The 18,832-nt window shown below is 48.7% G+C and overlaps 1 protein-coding gene across 1 annotated transcript in view; it reads left to right on the forward strand.

The window, feature by feature from the left end:
* The first annotated feature begins 2 nt into the window (after nucleotides 1-2).
* NXN (nucleoredoxin) overlaps nucleotides 3-18,832 on the forward strand; it is a 70,067-nt gene continuing 51,237 nt past the window's right edge. The window contains exon 1 of the mRNA XM_053367861.1: nucleotides 3-779. Coding sequence (XP_053223836.1) covers nucleotides 348-779 — 432 coding nt within the window. The 5' untranslated portion in view covers nucleotides 3-347. The remainder of the gene's footprint in view (nucleotides 780-18,832) is intronic.

The raw sequence follows: 18,832 nt of genomic DNA on the forward strand, positions 1-18,832 counted from the left end.
GAGCGCCAGCCTCGCGTGCTACAACCAGGGCGCGCTTACTCCCGAGCCGACCGAGGATCGGGGCCGCCGGTCCCAGAAAAGCGGGTCAGCCAGCGGGAAACGGGAGAAAGGAGAGGAGAGGGAGACGGAGCGGGTCTCCCCGGTGCGCAGCCCGGGGCTGCTGGGGGCGGCGTCTGCGCGGCGTCGGGGGCGGGTCGCGGGCCGGCGAGCGCCACGCGGGGAAGGCGAGGCGGGCCGGGCCGGGAGCGCCCGCTGGCGGCGGCGGCGGCTGCCTGGCTCGGTGTGGCTGGGCTCGGCCGGCTGGCTGGCTGGCGGCGGCGGCGGGAGCTGCGTGGGGCTCGGCGGGGATGTCTTCGTCGCCGTGCGCTGCTGCTGCCGCCGCGGCGCCGCTGGCCGAACTGCTGGGCGAGGCGCTGGCGGCGCCCGACGGCTCGGCGGTGCCCGTGGCCTCGCTGCCGGCGAGGGGCGTCTCGCTCGTGGGGCTCTACTTCGGATACTGCGGCGCCGGCAGCAGCGCAGCCGGAGCCGCCGCCGCCGCCGCTGGAGCGGCAGGAGCCGGAGCCGGGCCGGGCGCGCAGCTGGCCGCTAGCCTGGCCGCCTTTTACGCGCGCTTCCAGCCGGCCCGGAGCGAAGCCGGAGCCGGAGCGGCGCCGGAGCAGCAGCGGCAACAGCGCCTGGAGATCGTCTTCGTGTCGGCCGAGCAGGATCAGCAGCGCTGGCAGGAAGCCACGCGGGCCATGCCGTGGCTGGCGCTCCCCTTTGCCGACAAGCGCCGGAAGGTGAGCGCAGCGCGGGTCGGCGGGGAACGTGGGAAGCGGGAGACACGCGTGTTGGGGCAGAGAGGGGGGTGGGTGGGTGGCAGGAGGCCACGTCTCTTTCTCCCTCCCCCCCTCTCTCTCTTTCTGGGAAGCGTCCATGATGGCCCGGACCCTCCTTCCCAAGCGCACATCCGTGCGCCCCTCTCCAAAAAGCGGTGTTTGGAGAGGCCGGCTTGGGGGACCACCGTTCGTGGCCTCTGGGCGCCGAGAATCACCGTCCCGATATTTCCTAGGCAGAGGGAACTCCGCTAAAACGCTTTTTTCCGTCGCACAATGCTGCCTGTGCGGGTTCACTCCGAAGTAAGCCCCGTGGAGTTGGGAGGAGCTTTGCTCCGAAGTAAGCGCAGCGTAGGCTGAAAAGGGAGCGCGTAACGGGCCTTACTTTTCTACCCAAACTAGTCCGCCCCCCCTCCTAACCCGCCACTTTGCAACATAATTTTTTGCAGCCTCGTCCTGTAAGCGCGCGTTTACTTCGGAAACAAATCCTGTTGCTTTGAACGCGGTTTACTCTCGAGTAGATGCGAGGCTGGGGCGGGGTTGCTGCCGTAAAAGGAATCCATAGGCGGTGGGTGAAGAATCCAAAAATCAAAGCCCAGAAATACTGCAATCCTATCTATGTGTCTCTTTACCTGTTGAACTTACGAGGTTTGGCACAAATATTTTTATTTTAGCAGGAATTTTAAGTTTTCTTATTTGTTTTGCGGCTCGTTTTAAACTGGCTTTGTTTTTCCTGTATCTTGTGGTGACCTTACCTTAGACATCACCTTTTGGAGAAGAGGCACAGAAAGGGTCAAAAGGTAGCTATTAATTACATCTACTCGGAAGTAAAGCCCCATGAGTTCAGTGGGGTTTACTACCAGGCAAATGGATGTAGTAACTTGGGTGTAGTTGAAAGAAATAAATGGGGTTTTCTGTGCTGCGTGAATGGGTTGTAAATCACTGTGTGGAACCTGCTGTGATTCAGGGACCCCCAAATCTTAGCCTTGGTATTTGGTTTGCAAAGAGACCCTTAAAAAAAATCCCCCACCCCAAATTTCCTCCTCTAACCAGATATTTTGCCTTTAAATAATTTGCTGAAGGTTCCCCCGTCCCCGAAATCCTCTCTTCCGATTCCAGCTGTGTTAACCCAGATTAAATTCCATTTTTTAATTCCGGTTTTAGTGAAACGGGTAAGGATGTTTGGCTGTTGCAAGGAGCTGGCGTAAACCGCCCAACCCATTTTTCAATTCGTTACGTGTCTTATTTTGGGCGTGTGGGATCTACTCGTCAGTTCTCTCCTGTTCTGTTGGGGATGCTCCACATCAGATTCAGAAAACGGGATTTTGGTACCCCTGCCCTGCCCTGCAGCGAGAGCAGGACATCTTTTCATTTTGCAATAATTTCCAGAGAGTCCTCTGAAAGAATATTTATTGGGTTGTATATGGACTGTCTTTCTCCGTATTGTAGGCGGGGTGGGGTGGGGGAAGACTTGGTTAAAATAAAATAAAATAAAACCTATACAACACACCACACAGATAATTTTGTTCCGCAGATGGAAGGAAAATATTTCATTTTTTAAAAAACCTTTAAAAAACGCATGTAATTCATTCCAATTCTCCACTCACCCCTTTAAAAAGAACACCTAGGCCTTCGCTTTGATGCAAGGCCTTTGGGTGACATTACAGCAGCTAGCTATTTTCTACCTGGGTAATCTGGACCAGCTTTTGATTCTGATTTTAAAAATCACCTTTTTTGGGGGGGTGATTATGTGCATTTAAAAGAAAATTCCCATTCATGGTGGAATTGCACCAGCAGGAACTGGCGGTCCTTAATCTGGAAGTAAAATCCACTGCAAAGCTGCCGCCCCCAACCTGGGCGCTGACCTCCTAAGCCTTTTGGACTGCCACTCCCATGATCCCCAGCTGATCCCCTGGGGGCTGATGGGAGTTGTGGTCCAAAAGGTCTGGAGGGCACCAGGTGGCATTGCTTTTGGATTGAGGAACTTTGCTTTGTAAGGCACAGTTTAAAGTGGCGAAAGGATTGTTCCTTGCTTGCTAGAACAAAAGACCTCTTAGGTTTACAGCAGCGTCTAAAATATTTATTAATAATGCCAAATAATATAAAAAATTCAAGAGTTACAAGAGAAATTAATAATAATAATAATAATTTATTCCCCGGCCACTCTGGGCGGCTTCCAACCGAATATTAAAAACAACACAGCATCAGACATTTAAAAACGTCCCTAAACAGGGCCGCCTTCAGTTGTCTTTTAAAAGTAAAACAGTTGTTTATTGCTTTGACATCTGCTGGGAGGGCGTTCCACAGGGCGGGTGCCACAACCGAGAAGGCCCTCTGCCTGGTTTCCTGTAACTTTGCTTCTCGCAGTGAGGGAACTGCCAGAAGGCCCTCGGAGCTGGACCTCAGTGTCTGGGCTGAACGATGGCGGTGGAGACGCTCCTTCAGGTCTACTGGGCCAAGACCATTTAGGGCTTTCAAGGCCAGCACCAACACTTTGAATTGTGCTCAGAAACGTACTGAGAGCCAGTGTAGGTCTTTCAGGACCGGTCTTATATGGTCTTGGCAGCCGCTCCCAGTCACCAGTCTAGCTGCCGCATTCTGGATTCATTGTAATTTCCGGGTCACCTTCAAAGGTAGCCCCACGTAGAGCACGTTGCAGTAGTCCAAGCTGGAGATAACTAGAGCATGCACCACAATATACATCACCGATTTTAAAACATTTAACTGAAACCGTGTAGCAAAATGCCGTGCTAAACTGAGTTGACCAAGAAACAAAAGATTTCAGCAGGGGCCAAAAACGTACAATGAAGAAGCCTGTCTAATTTCAATGTGCGGGGAGTTCCGAAGTGTAGGGCAACGTGGTAATTGTAAATGGGCCAGTTACACAGATCCCAGCAGTGAATGGGTATATATGGGGACGATCCAGCAAGTAAACTGGTCCCAAGCGGTCAAGGGCTTTGCATACCAATAGTGACACCTGGATCTATGTTGATCTCATTTGTAGCCCCCTCAGTGGTGCAAAAGGAAGGGGCAGGCAGGGGAATCGCAACTGGTTTTCTGACGTTACTCCTCTCTCCCTTTATTCGACTGGAAAGGCCACGACTGCATGGCAGACCTAGGCCCATATAAGGCAGCTTTCTTTCTCATTAAACCAGCCTTTAATTTTGAACCATGAGGACTAGATCCTTGGCTTTCTTTTTAGGTGAGGCGTTGTAGCTCAGTGGTTTGCAGAAGGTGTCTGCTTCAATTCCCGGGATCTCCAGCTAGGTCTCCCATCTGAAACCCTGGACGGCTGTTGCTGGTCAGTGTATCAGGCATGTCCAAAGTCCGTTTTGGGGGCCTAATCTGGCCTGCCGGTCAGTTTAATCCGGCCCCTGTGGCAGTTTATTTCCTGGGGTAAAATACAGTGGTACCTCTGGATGCGAACGGGATCCGTTCCGGAGCGCAACCCATGACTCTCTGCTTCCGCGCATGCGTCATTTTGAGCGTTTGCGCATGCGCGAGCGGCAAAACCCGGAAGTAACGCGTTCCCGAAAATGCTTAACCTGAAGCTACTTCAACCCACGGTAATGACAAAGCTCAACAACTTTGGTGTAAAATCATAAAAAAGCTTAGCAACTTCAATCTTTAAAAAGGAACTTTGGTTGGCCCTTTGGCCAGCCCTCACGGCCCTTCACGTCATCAAATCTGGCCCTCTTTGAAAAAAGTTTGTACACCACTGGTGGACAATCCTGAGCTGGTTTGGCCCTGTAAAAGCAGCTCCAAGTCTTCCTACGATTGCATCCTTAAGGCAGCCACAGAGTTTGCAAGCGCCCTGACTTGAGAGCCCAGCATACTTGCAGATCTGTGCAAATGACGGCAACATCATCTGTAAGGTGAATACATAGACTGTGGAGTAAGTCAAGATGCACAAAGCGGTTTTCTAAGTTGCATGTGTACCCTGGCTTGGGACAAACCCCCCGTAAATATTGGGTTTGTGGAGTGTAAGGAGGAGTTACAGCTAGTGGGCCATATTTCTCTGCTGGCTTTTGATGTAAATAGCAAGTGATGGGGAACCTGTGGCATTCCATGTCGCATCGGACTCCAGTTCCCATCAGCCCCAGCCAGCATGTCCAGCGGTCATGGATGATGGGTGTTGTACTCCAGCAATATTTGGAAGGTCACAGATTCCCTGGCATTTAGGGTCAGCGGTGAGAAAACTGTATGTGACGAAAAGTACCTAAACCAGAAGGGAGTGATTCACATCTGCAGTGGGAAGGATGTTCCCAAGTCCTGGTCACACCTGGGCTTGGATTTTCACTCTTCCCTGGGTGGCAAGGGAGTTTGCTGCTTCCGGGCAGCCAAGAAGCGTTACAGGAATGAATTCCCTTCATTTCTCTATCCTGATGACTGACTCAGGAATGCTTTGCAGGCAGGCGATGAAAATCCAACAGATTTCTCTGCAAGGCTGCTAGATCTAATGAGACGCTTCAATTTATGAAACTTGCATCACTCAAGGTGGTACCAAAACAATATTTTAGGTAAAAACGACCCCTTGTTTGCAGTGCTTTTCCCCCCTGGAAAAATAGGTGGGGGAACTCATCACGAAGTTTGTTTATTTATTGCGGGCTCAGTCACAGTGCTGCCACACACCCCCTCCCCACCAGTGCAGTGGCTAAGTGTAAAATGTGATTAATAAACTCAAACAGACAATGGTGTGGATCAAAAATGGCCACAGCTTTATTGATTACAGATACAGGTGGATTTTTGGCTCAGGCATTGGGTATGTATCCGTTCCAGACAAAAAAGAAAAAATTAAAAGGTAAGGGAACTTAGTTCGCCTGAGTTCCTGCTCAAAAAATCCCCTGCTTGTTTGTTTGTGAATCTCTAGTTTGGCTGATCCGAAAGACATGAGCGGATTTGATGCAGTTGAGTTTGGGCTGAAAAGGGAGCGGCTGTGTCGGACTGAGAATTATCACACCTTTCTTTAGATTGCATAATCCACTGCAGAGTTTATTCAAGTCGCTTCCCTGGCTTCGCAGTCTATGAAGCATTGGCGGCACTCCTCGCTGCACCATGAGGCCTAGGCCCTTGCCTTTTTCTTTGCAAATAGAAGCTCAGATTCTCAGGAGCCCACATCCTGTATCCCAGGCCGTATGTTGGTCTACAAATGTGAAACAGGTGCATTACACCTGGCCCAGTCTGCTTGCAGCCCAGCCATCTTTGAAAATGGGCCTACTGATCCCAAACTCTTAGCTAACTGATGCTTTTTATAGCAGGGCCTTCTTGTGAGGTGAAGCTTTCTGAAGGCCAAGGGCCGCATTCGCTTCTGGGCAAGTTCCTGGGGTCCACATGCCCGTGGTCGGCAGGGCCGGAGGGAAAGGGGGGCAGAGTAACAATTTTTTGTCCACTTGGCTAGTTTTTACACTCAAACCTCCTGTCCCAATACTCCTTGCAGGCTAACAAAAGGCAAAATCAGAGTTCAAGGAGATTTTCCAGCCCGGCAAAAACATGCAGTGAGGCTGCGAAGGAGAGGCAGTGAGCGAATCAGAGGAGGGTTCGAAGGGCCAAATAGAAAAGTCTAGGGGCCGCATTGATTAAACATTGATCCCGTTGTGCGGTAAGTAGTTCGCTGAGGAACAAAGTGCTTCAAATGGTCCCTGTCAGTCACTGAGTAGCAAATATGTCAGAAACGTGTTTTGGAATTGGGAGGAATTGAGTGGTGTGTGGAATTTTGAGGGTTTGTCGTTCTCCACCAGAAATCTCTTTTCTGGCTGTGAGTTGATTCATGTGGAAGGAACAAAACCGGGTTTGAAACAGGGACTTGGGTCTCCTTTCGCACTGGCACGACTCAGAAGTGACCTGAGCACGTTTGAGGTCGATGTGGAGCATCCCAAATTTTATTTTTCCAAACAGGAGGGATATATTTTTCTCTTCCACCCTGACATTGAAGGGGGCGGGGTGCTTTTGGGTTGAAGGATGATGAGATTCTGAAAATGAGCTGCCCCTGAAAGGTGTTTGGATTCCACAGTCTCGCTTTTGAAGCGAAATTTCTGCCAGAGCTTAAAAATGGGGAAATCAGTGGCGTGTGATGCTGGGCGTGAACCCCAGAGGACAAAAGAAGACGTGCGGGGAAATTGCCTAATTTTCAGGTGTTGAAAGTGGGTAAGCCGGTAATCCACAGGCTTTAGCGATGGGTGCAGGCGTGCGCGGCAGAGCTGTGGTAGCGCAGGTCTAAGACGCATGCTTTGATTGCAGAAGGTTCAATCCGCAGCATTGGGAGATTTGTTTATTTTGAATAAATTTCATTAGAAATTAGAAATCCGAAACTAAAACATTCGTCTAGATAAAAACACAGGTCCAGAGGAAAGGAAGAGGGAGAGAAAAAAGAAGGGGGAAAGAGAGAGAGAGGTAGAGACAAATAGAAAAATGATTAAACGAGGGAAAAGGGAATAAAGGGGGCGGGATTAATTTAAGAAACTAAAGAACTTCTGTCCAGTATAATACCTAGCCAGGCTACTTTCTAAGAACCAACATTATCTTCAGCCTTCAAACCCAAATGTCATTCATTCATTATGTTTTTCACGCAAAAATTCATCAGGATGTTTACGACAGGCAGAAGAGAGCCCTTCTTCCCCACAGCGTATAGTAAGACTGTGGAACTCACTCCCACAGGAGACAGTGGTGTCCAACTTAAAAGTGGATATTAGACAGATCAGGGAGAACTGACTATTAATGGCTACCAGCCGGGATGGCTATGTTCTGCTTCCATAGTTAGAGGCAGCAACACATCTGCATCCTAGTTGCTGAAAAACACAGGCGAGGAGAGAGGGCTCCTGTGCTCAGGTCCTGATGGAGCATTTCCTACAGGCAACTTGGAGAGCTTTAAAAGAGGGAAAGATTCACGGAGAAGAAAACTATTGGTGACTCCTCGCCACAATGGCTGCTCTCAGAGGCAGAATCTGGGATTTGGGATTAGCTCAGTTGGTTGAGCATGAGGCTCTTAATCTCAGGTTCATGGGTTCAAGCCCCACATCGGGCAAAAGATTCCTGTTTTGCAGGGCGTTGGACTAGATGACCCTCAAGGTCCCTTCCAACTTTGGAATCCTATGATCTATGATCTTATTCTATGTCAATGCATTCCAGTAACTGGGAATCGCAAGTGAAGAGAGACTCTACGTGCAGTTTCTCCAAGGATCTGTCCTGTTCCCCAGACGCCAGGGCTGCGGAAGAGCTCTGTGTCGGTCTGCGGACTGCTAGCTTCCCTCGATCCAAGCTGAGGTTGGGAGTGGAGAGAGATTCCTGTCAACCGATGCTCTTCCAACATGCTCTGCTGTGTCTTCCGAGGGCGTCTGCATGGCGAGATCCCTGCTTGAGGAGTGTGTGCCGGCGTGCGGCTGGGTTTCTGCGGCGGCAAAGAACAATTTCTCCCTTTCCGATTCAGTTCGCAGCTAATCTGCTCTGAAAGCTGCCGGGCGGCTCAAAGCGGCGTCCTGCCGTGTTGTTCCATATTTTGCTTTTATTTCCTTTCCTCCCCGCGGCACCTCCATGCGCTTGAGCGTCAAGAGAGGGCCGGACTCTGCATGTGGAATGGCAAGGAGCTTCTTTAGAAGAAGACGGGGCTCGCGCCAATCTGATGGGAGGATATGCTTGCTGGTCCCTGCTTTGCATCCGGCGGGAGTCTTGTATTTCTCCTTCCCCAGAATACGGGCAAGACTTGTGCAGACCTGGCAGGGCTGTGTTGGACAGGGCCCTTGCCACGTTTTATTCCAGGTGCCGGGAAATGGCCCAAAGTTCCGTGATGGGCCACCTGCTTTGTTCCTGTTCCGTCTGCCCTTAATTCAGAACCATGAGGACTGGAAACCTGTTTTATCTTCATGGGGAAGAGCCGTTGCTCAGTGGGAGAGCACCTGCATGCAGAAAGTCCCAGGATCAGTTCCAGGCAGCATTTCCCGGTAGGGCTGGGAAACACTCCTTTCCTGAAACCCTGGAGAGACCCTGCCAGTCAGTGTAGACAATACCAATGTAGATAGGCCCTATGGGCTTACTCAATATGAGGCAGCTTCTTATGTCCCTACATCACCTTGCCAACAAAGGTCCGTATAGTAAAAGCTATGGGTTTCCCAGTAGTGATGTATGGAAGTGAGAGCTGGACCGTAAAGAAGGCTGATCGCCAAAGAATTTGCTTCTGAATTATGGTGCTGGAGGAGACTCTTGAGAGTCCCATGGACTGCAAGAAGATCAAACCTCTCCATTCTGAAGGAAATCAGCCCTGAGTGCTCACTGGAAGGACAGATCCTGAAGCAGAGGCTCCAATACTTTGGCCACCTCATGAGAAGAGAAGACTCCCTGCAAAAGACCCTGATGTTGGGAAAGATGGAGGGCACAAGGAGAAGGGGGCGACAGAGGACGAGATGGTGGGACAGTGTTCTCGAAGCTACCAGCAGGAGTTTGACCAAATTGCGGGGGGCAGTGGAAGACAGGAGTGCCTGGCATGCTCTGGTCCATGGGGTCACGAAGAGTTGGACATGAGTAAACGACTAAACAACAACAACAAAATATCTTCCTTTTCCTCTTCCTGGATGCAAGTGGAAGGTTAGGGGAAAGGTCCTGCAAGTCTGTAGCAAAAAGCTGGTTGGTGGAAGGCAGCGAATGGCTAGCAGCTGTGACGTCTCCAAGACCCCTTTCCGCCCCAGGTTGTTGGAGCGGTTTTGCAATTCTTGGACGACCCCCCCCCCCTTTTTCTCTCTCTTTATAAATCTCTGCTCCTTTAGATAAATAAACTCCAATGAAAGGTAAAGCCACAAACCAGTAAATGTACAGATGGTGTTTGCTTAAAACAAAACAAATAAATTAAAACAACAATGAGCCAGCCCACCGAGGCATGTAAGGAATTGCTAGAATGTGAAGGAGGCTGAAGGCGGGAGCGAAAAATCTTTTGCACCTTCTCTTTGAAGCTCAGGCTTTTGCCCTGAGCGCTGAGTTCCCTAAGGGTGTCCTGGGAGCTGTGAGGGGCATATTATTGTTGGGATCCTTGTGGGGCCAAACGGAGAAAATTTGGAGGGCCGCATCAGCAACCTGCCCCGAAATTCACTTCTGCCCTTCAATTCTGCGCTTTAGTTAACACTGTTAAATATTTCCTGGTTGGCTTGGTTTCTCAAGCAATAGCTCTGTTGAGCCTTTTGCAGCAAAACCCACAGTGTCTTGTGGTCCCTTAAAGACTAACAGATTTATTCTGGTGTGACACAGGAAGGCTGCCTTACGCTGAGTCAGACCAATGGTCCACCTAGCTCAATATTGTCTACACTGGCAGGCAGCAGCTCTTTAGGGTTCCAGGCAGGGCGACGTTCCCAGCCTGAGCTGGAGATGCCGCTGGGAGGGAGAGCCTGGGACCTTCTGTCGGTAAGGCAAAGGCTCTACCGTAGAGCTGTGCCCCTTCCACTAAAAGTGAAGTTAGATTCTAGTCCTTATGATCCAATATCTAGTACAGTGGCCAACCGGGTGCCTCTTCTGGGAAAAGCCCAGTAACAGGACCTGAGCACACTCCCTTTCTGTGGTTACCAGCAACATTCATCTTGCACCAGTAGCATTACTGTATTTTTCGCTCTATAAGACGCACCAGACCACAAGACGCACCTAGTTTTTGGAGGAGGAAAACAAGAAAAAAAATATTCTGAATCTCAGAAGCCAGAACAGCAAGAGGGATCGCTGTGCAGTGAAAGCAGCAATCCCTCTTGCTGTTCTGGCTTCTGGGATAGCTGCACAGCCTGCATTCGCTCCATAAGACGCACACACATTTCCCCTTACTTTTTAGGAGGGAAAAAGTGAGTCTTATAGAGCAAAAAATACCGTAATCTGTACTGGCCAATTCCTTCCTACGAAGATGCTGCTGATTCTGATATACCTGAAACCTAATTTTTTGTTGAATCCGTTCAACTTGCTCTCGATGGGAAAGATACCCTGGTCTTGGAAAGGCAATTAAGCCACGTGGCATGCTTAAAAAAAAAATACCTTTGTTGCTGTTTGATCCACAAGCGACAGCAATGAAATCTTTTATGTCCGCTCACCTGTTTTAAAAGCCTTTCCAGCGAACTCTGGACAGGCCCTGGAGAGCCTAATAAGTTTCTTTTATGAGGAATATCGAAAATTGAATCCTGGCCTGCCTTTGCTCCGCACGCCCCCTGAGAATCTTTAGGGAAGCGTTAGGAGTGGCTGCAAATTTTATATTTTGGTTCTGCTTTTTTTCTATGAGAACATAGCACTTTAAAAAAGTAAATAAATGATGGTGTCTTTAAGAAGGGGAAAAAGGGGTTGGGCAGGGGCTGACATTCCCCGAAAGTTCAGTATTGCGGTTTGGATTTGTGTTCCTGCGGAGTGCTGAGTAATTTTGGAGGCGTGTGGGGATGTGGCTCTGCTTTGTAAGGACCTCTTAATCTGGGGATAACAGAGCTTCGCTTGTAAGCTTATAACTGGCAATTAACGTTGGGTGGATCAGGTTTCGAAACAGGAGGTTTATAAAAACGGAAGGTTTGGTGCGCTCGGAGTTTGGGGAGGCAGGCTTGAAGTGGGCATCTGAGATCTGGATGTGGGGGAAATTAGTTTTTTAAAAAGAAAAAAAAGAACCCAGATATCTGTTGTATGGATCTGCAATTTTGAGGCCTCAGGACCTAATCCAGCCCTCCTAACTGATAGCTTCCCAGTGGCATGACTGGGGATCTCTGATTTTATGCCTGCTCGACTTGCAGCTGAACTCTTGCGAAGCTCATGCTACTTGCCTGAATAAACCCGAGAGCTTGCAAAGAGTGCTGTTGTCTCTGCTGAGTAGCGCAGTCTGTGTACGTTCTACAGTGGTACCTTGGGTTACAGATGCTTCAGGTTACAGACGCTTCAGGTTACAGACTCCGCTAACCCAGAAACAGTACCTCGGGTTAAGAACTTTGCTTCAGGATGAGAACAGAAATCATGCGGTGGCAGCATGGCAGCAGCGGGAGGCCCCATTAGCTATAGTGGTGTCTCAGGTTAAGAACAGTTTCAAGTTAAGAACGGACCTCCAGAACGAATTAAGTTCTTAACCCGAGGTAGCAGTGTATAAAGTACCTACCAAAGCCATGCATACAGTTGGTTTTTAAAAGGTATTTGTTTCTGAATTGTCTTGCAGCTGACCCCTTGCAAAGCTCTCCTGAAATTTGTCTACGGAGGAGATGAGCTCTTGTAAGGAGGAGTCCTGCTGTACTGGCTTTTAATTCTTGATTTTAAAGTTGCAACTGAACTCTTGCAGAGGATCTGAGCTTTGGCAGAGGTGTCCCAGTTTGATTTGGCGGTTTGCCGGGACAAGACCTGAGCCCATAGGAAGAGATTTCTCATAGGCATCAGTGAGTCAGACCATATATACTGAGTCAGACCATTGGTTCGTTTTGCTCCATGTTGCTGATAGGCAGGATTTCAGGCAGGGGACATTCATGGCCTTATCTGAGAATTGTCAGGATTGGACCCAAGCTTTCTGCATGCGAAGCAGAACCACAACCCTTCCCCATAGATCTGTGGGGGGCTGGACTGGCACCACCCCCCCTCTACAGAAGGTTGCTAGGTACTGATACCCAAGCCGGCGCAGGTTGCTAGGCAACTGCAGCATCACTCCCCTGTCCTGTCAAACTGGCTGCCCCAGGTTGGTTATCTGAGCGGCAGTTTAATGGCAGCAGGTAGCTCCTCCCCTCACCCTTCAAATTAAGTAGGCGGGGGCTCATCTGCTAATAGCAGCTGTTGGACCCAGAGACATGACTTTTCTGGGAGATCTACAAAAACCAGGAGCCAGGCCTAGTCGCTCCCCTCCAGATGTTGCACAGATGTTGTTCTGCTTAGCCAAAGAGAGAGAGAGAGAGAGAGAGAGAGAGAGAGAAGGCGATTATGATATTACTGGCATATGGGGCCTATTTATTGTTCCCTTAATACTCAGAAAGTGCTGGGTTGAAGCTGCCCTAAGCTTGCAAAAGGAGGCCGGCTGAACTGTCCTGCATCTTCCTAAAAGGTGTAAAGGGGTGAGGTGAAGGGGTATACACTCAGGGTTATAGCCGGTGCTAGAAATTCACCAGGTGCGTTTTGTGACTGGCGCGGGTCCAGCTGAGACCATGTGGAGATCTCTGGAGGCCAGAATGGCGACGGACGTCTCCACCTGGCTGGCCCCTCCAGCTTTCTTAAGCAGGTAGTAAGTGGTCAAACAAACCCCCCTGTTGCAAAGAGAACGTCAGCAATGTCTAAGCAACACGATGACCATGTACCTACGCAATAGAGAATCTTTATAGAATTCCTTCAAACCATTTGTTGTTGTTGTTTAGTTGTTTAGTCGTGTCCGACTCTTCGTGACCCCATGGACCAGAGCACGCCAGGCACTTCTGTCTTCCACTGCCTCCCGCAGTTTGGTCAAACTCATGCTGGTAGCTTCGAGAACACTGTCCCACCATCTCGTCCTCCGTCGTCCCCTTCTCCTTGTGCCCTCCATCTTTCCCAACATCAGGGTCTTTTCCAGGGAGTCTTCTCTTCTCATGAGGTGGCCAAAGTTTTGGAGTCTCAGCTTCAGAAGTACAAAATGAAATCTATAGTCTCAAAGTCTCTGAAAATCTTTAAATGAAGCGAGGTACCAGACTTTGTACGATGAAAGACAAGCTGTGAAGCTTTGTGTATTCAGCAAATATACTGTCCAAGACTGAACAGAGATTCCGGATATTGACTACTGTTTCGTAGAATTCTTCGTCAGCGTGGTGGGAGGATATAGAATTGCTTCATAAACCCATCTTATTTTGAATGAATGCATGTAAATGAAAATGTCAAATGCTGCGGAACAGTGCTCATGAAATAATTCTTACTTAAGCAGGTAAGCAGGTGAGTTTATTTATTGCATTTACAGTATATCCCACATTTCCCCTCGGGAGTTCATGGCTAATCCCTACAATGTCCCTGTGACTGACTCCAAGGTCACCCAGTGAGGTTCCTGACCAAGTGGGGATTCGAACCCTGATCTCTCCAACACTCTGAACCACTGAATCCCACTGGCTTCCTATAGTTCTTCTGCTGTGGGGCAGCTCTATAAATTAAGTAGGTAAACGAGTATGGGGAAAGCTAAATGCCCCTTAGAGAAGGATCTGAAATATTTCCTTTGGCCCCTGTGAGAACAGGAGGCAGGACTAGATGGGCCACTGGGCTGATCCAGCAGGACTTCCCTTATACAGTGGTGCCTCGGGTTACATACGCTTCAGGTTACATACGCTTCAGGTTACAGCCTCCGCTAACCCAGAAATAGTACCTCAGGTTAAGAACTTTGCTTCAGGATGAGAACAGAAATCATGCTCCGGCGGCACAGCAGCAGCAGGAGGCCCCATTAGCTAAAGTGGTGCTTCAGGTTAAGAACAGTTTCAGGTTAAGAATGGACCTCTGGAACGAATTAAGTACTTAACCCGAAGTACCACTGTATTTTTATGACTGGTGTGAATTTTGTGCGTCTCTCTTCACATTGCCTAATTGCTTTTTATAAACGTGTTTTTAAAATACTGTTTTTGCATGTGGACGGGGGCCTTAAATTCAAATCTCTTCTCTCTACCCGGTCCCCCTTGCCACATGCTTTAGCCTGTTAGCTTTTGGTTGACACATGCACACACCCCCCCCTTTTGTGGCTTTGTGTTGTAAGCATTCGTGGTGGAAAGGAATGCCAATCCTCTTTCCTGCCTGCGAAGGGAAGAGATTCCAAATGTGTTTAGCACTAACGTGAGGCAAGGGATTAAAATTCTCCTGCGGCTCAGCAGAAATGCAACCTCCTTTCCTTGATTTTGCGCTGAGCTTTTGCACTGGAGGAAAACCACAGCTGATCGTAGAATTGTGGAGCTGGGAGGAAACTAGGTGTGTGCTTGTTAGGAATGTGGCCCTCCATACCTCTCTGCCTGGCCCTTGGGCCTCTCCCCAGGCCATGCCTTCTGCCCCCAAAGGCACAGGCCTTGCCTCGAACCCTCCTGGAGTGTTTCTGCCTGTGTGTGTATAGTCACTAGCCTACTGCAGAATGATAAAATTATCATTTGTTGCTCCACCCACCTTTGTCTCTGGCCCTGCCCACTTCTGACATGTGGCCCCGGAGAGGTTTCCCAGAAGGCAGTGTGGCCCTTCGGCTGAAAATGATTCCCTACTTCTGATAGATACACAAACCCCCCCAACCCCCAGGAAGATCAGAGATTAGGGGTGTTGTTTGCATCAGTTGAAGGAAATTTTAAATGATGAAATTTGATGGGTTCTTAGCAGTGCAGTTTTCTACAGGTCTACTTGGAGCTCATAGGGACTTGCTCCCAGGCAGCAGGTATATAGCAACTTTGTCAATCAAGCTGTCAATTCAACTGGTAGGTGGATTTAAAAAAATAATAATCCCAGTACAGTCAAGCCTTGGTTCTTGAACAGGTATGTTTTTGAATGATTCAGCTCCCGAACGCTGTTCTTGAACATTTTTCGGAACTCGGAACAGCTTCCGGGTTTTTTCTTCTTTTTTCTCCATTGACTTTGCTGACCACCCTTTGATCTTCAGTTGTCAAAGGTTTCGGATAACTGAGGTTTGACTGTATTTATTCTGAAATCTGAAGAGGCAGAGCTTTCTTAAAAGTTCAGACGCCACAGCGACGGGTCTAAGCAGGCATCTAAGGAAGGATTTTCTGTTCTTGTTCAGCTTATCTTTTTTTAAAAAAAAATTATTCAAAGTTATAACAAAACATATTTTCCAAAAACATATCCTTATTCTCCCCCCATTTTTCCTCCCCCATTCCCCCACCCCACCCGCCGACTTCCCTCAGTTCCAGTCTTTGGTTTCTCCAATAATGCTATTTTCTGCATGTTCCAGAGTTGTAGAGACCCTCCAACTGTTTAGCTAATTATTATCAGTAAAAATATTGTGGATGTTTATTCAAAACCTGCCAAGGAGTCCAGTTCGCTTTGTTGCGTCTTCAAATACTTTGTGAAAGGTTCCCATTCATCCTTAAAGTCAGTTATCCTTGTCCCGTAGCTTATGTGACAATTTTGCCAGTTCTTCATAATCCATCAATTCTTCTTGCCATGATTCTTTAGTTGGGATTTCTTCAGTCTTCCATCCTTGTGCTACCAGAACTCTCGCGGCCGTTGTCGCATACATGAAGATGTTTTTCATGTCTCGCTCTTATCGAAAGCTTTTGGAAACTGGCTTAAAAGCATGCAGGACAGCTTGGATCCGTTAGGATCGTGGAACTGTAGGCCAACCCCCTGCGATGCAGGAAGCCCAGCGACCATCCAGCCTCCACTGTGAAACAGCTCTTAGCACCAGAAAGTTCTTCCTGGTGTTTATTCAGAATCTCCTCCCTTTTGCAATTTGAACCTGCTGTTTCAGGCCCTGTCATCTGGAGCGGCAGGAAACAAACTCTCTCCATCTTCCATGTGGCAGCCCTTGAGATAATTTGAAGATGGCTACGCTATCTCCGCTTAGTCTCTTCTCTTCCGGGCTAAACATCCCCAACTCCTTCAACCGTTCCTCACCAGGCTTGGCTTCTGGATCCTTGATCCCCCTGGTCGTCCTCCTCTGCTCACCTTCCAGTTGGCTGTCTCCTTCATCTCTATCTTCCTGGTTACGATGATGGGGCGGCTCAAGGGGAGCTAGCAATCCTCAGCTGTGTTTTTCTCATAATCTCTCTCCCCCACCCCACTGCCTTCCAGGAAGGCTACACACACACACACACACACATTTTTTTTTATCTGGCCTTGTGCTTTCACATCTGGCTGAAATCTGGACTGCCGGCGGTCAGGCCAGATGTGGCGGCTCGACTTGAGCAGGAGGGATTATTTCATAAGGCAGCTTTCTTGTGGCAATGTCGAGGCTTGAAAGGATAAAAAGATAGATGTCTGATCACTTCCTCGCTGCCTTTATTATTATTATTTTTATTAAAGAAAAAGGCGGACTGACGCCCACATGAGCTCAACGTATGCAGAGGCTTCGCTGTTTTCCTTTGCCTAATTCCCTTTTGGAGCCACCCCAAATTGGTGGCAGTCACCAGTACACATCTATCGGCAGAGAATTGTACTAGTGTGCTTTGTGAAGATGCACCTTTCACTTGTCTGTCCTGAATATTTTGCCCACCCTGGGATGACTCCCATTGGCTGAACTGCTGTGATGTCACAGAGAGGCAGCAGCCTGATGCTGGGCTACAGAGGAATTCTCAAATGACATTTAGGATATGAAATCCCAGATCAGTAAGGAATTCCTGGCAAACTGTACCGCATATTAATAATTCCTGCTTTGCCAGGGAGTTGGACTAAATGACCGTTTGGGTGCCTTCCAGCTCTACAGTTCTATGATTCTTGTATAATAATAATAATAATAATAATAATTTTTATTTATACCCTGCCCTCCCCAGCCAAGGCCGGGCTCAGGGCGGCTAACAAGCAATAATAAAAACAAATTGAATGAATACAACTTAAAAACAAGATTAAAATACAACATTAAAATATTGAAACATTAAAATATTAAAATACAGCCTCATCACAGGAGGAGAAAGGAAAAAAGAGAAAGAGAGGGAGGGAGTCAAATTGTTTCTAAGCCAAAGGCCAGGCGGAACAACTCTGTCTTACAGGTGCTGCGGAAATAAATCAGATCCCGCAGGGCCCTGGTCTCATGAGACAGAGCGTTCCACCAGGCCGGAGCCAGAGTTGAAAAGGCCCTGGCTCTGGTTGAAGCTAATCTAACTTCCTTAGGGCCCGGGAGCACTAGGGTGTTGCTATTTATGGACCTTGAGGGTCTCCGTGGGGCATACCAGGAGAGGCGGTCCCCTAGGTACAAGGGTCCTAGGCCGTGAAGGGCTTTAAAGGTCAAAACCAGCACCTTAAATCTGATCCTGTACTCCACCGGGAGCCAGTGCAGCTGGAAAAGCACTTGGTGAATATGCTCCCATGGCAGAGACCCCGTGAGGAGCCTCGCTGCAGCATTCTGCACCTGCTGGAGTTTCTGGGACAGCATCAAGGGCAGCCCCACGTAGAGCGAATTACAGTAGTCAAACCTGGAGGAGACCGTCGCATGGATCACTGTGGCCAGGTCGTGTATTATTTACACCGCTTTTTAGCATACATCATCCCTAAAGCTCACAGTAGTTCACAGGGGGTGAAGCTTGTATGTAACTAGTCGCCTGGGGCGAGTAAGAATCTACTCCATTCAATCAGCCGAGAAGGGCAGGCAGGTGAACAGCTTTGGAAAATCTTCAAGACTTTCTGCAGTGAGGTGTATACAATATTGGAGTAGAGCTGATTGTAGGACCCCTTTGGGGTCAAGTTTGTGTAGCCTTTCCACAAAAGGATGGCTCATTGGGTGACAATGTGACAGCTGCAACCCACTGGGTATTTGTGTGTGTGTTTTGTCACTAGGCTGTTTTGGAGGCTGCTGAGTAGCCTAGGAGATGATAGGCTCTGCATCTTCTGGGTCGATTCCCCCATTGTGGCATTTTGATCTCGCTGTTGAGATGAAAGGAAACACCCCCCCTTTTTTTGCATTCGAAAAGCAGGCCAGTTCATTCTTCCGGGGCAAGGATCTGAACAATGGCTCTGTTTTTTCATACACACACACACATATACAGACACACACATATACACACACACATACACACTGTGTGTGTGTGTGTGTGTGTGTGTGTGTGTGTGTGTGTGTGTAATCTGTTGTGAGATCCTTGAGAAATCTCAGCAATGTGTTCATATCAGCTGGCAGCAACAGAGAAGAGAATATCATAGGAAATGAGGTTTCAACATCCAGCATGAATTTAGGCCAAGTGGGTCTTGGGAGTGGGAATTTTTGGAAAGAAAAGAGGCTTTCTGAGGCGTTTGCAAGTGGCAGAAAAGCTGTTAACTCCCCTCCCCTCGCATCCCGAGGAAGCCGCTAGAAAGCCCAAACATTTTTCTTATGGCTTCCTCATCTTGCATTTTTCAAAATTTGAATCGGAGCCAAACGGATACGATGATGAACGTCTATGTCTATTTTGCCCTCTCGGCGACACCGCCAGAGA

The sequence above is a fragment of the Podarcis raffonei genome, chromosome 15 (assembly GCF_027172205.1).
Source record: "Podarcis raffonei isolate rPodRaf1 chromosome 15, rPodRaf1.pri, whole genome shotgun sequence".
Taxonomy (NCBI): Eukaryota; Metazoa; Chordata; class Lepidosauria; order Squamata; family Lacertidae; genus Podarcis; species Podarcis raffonei.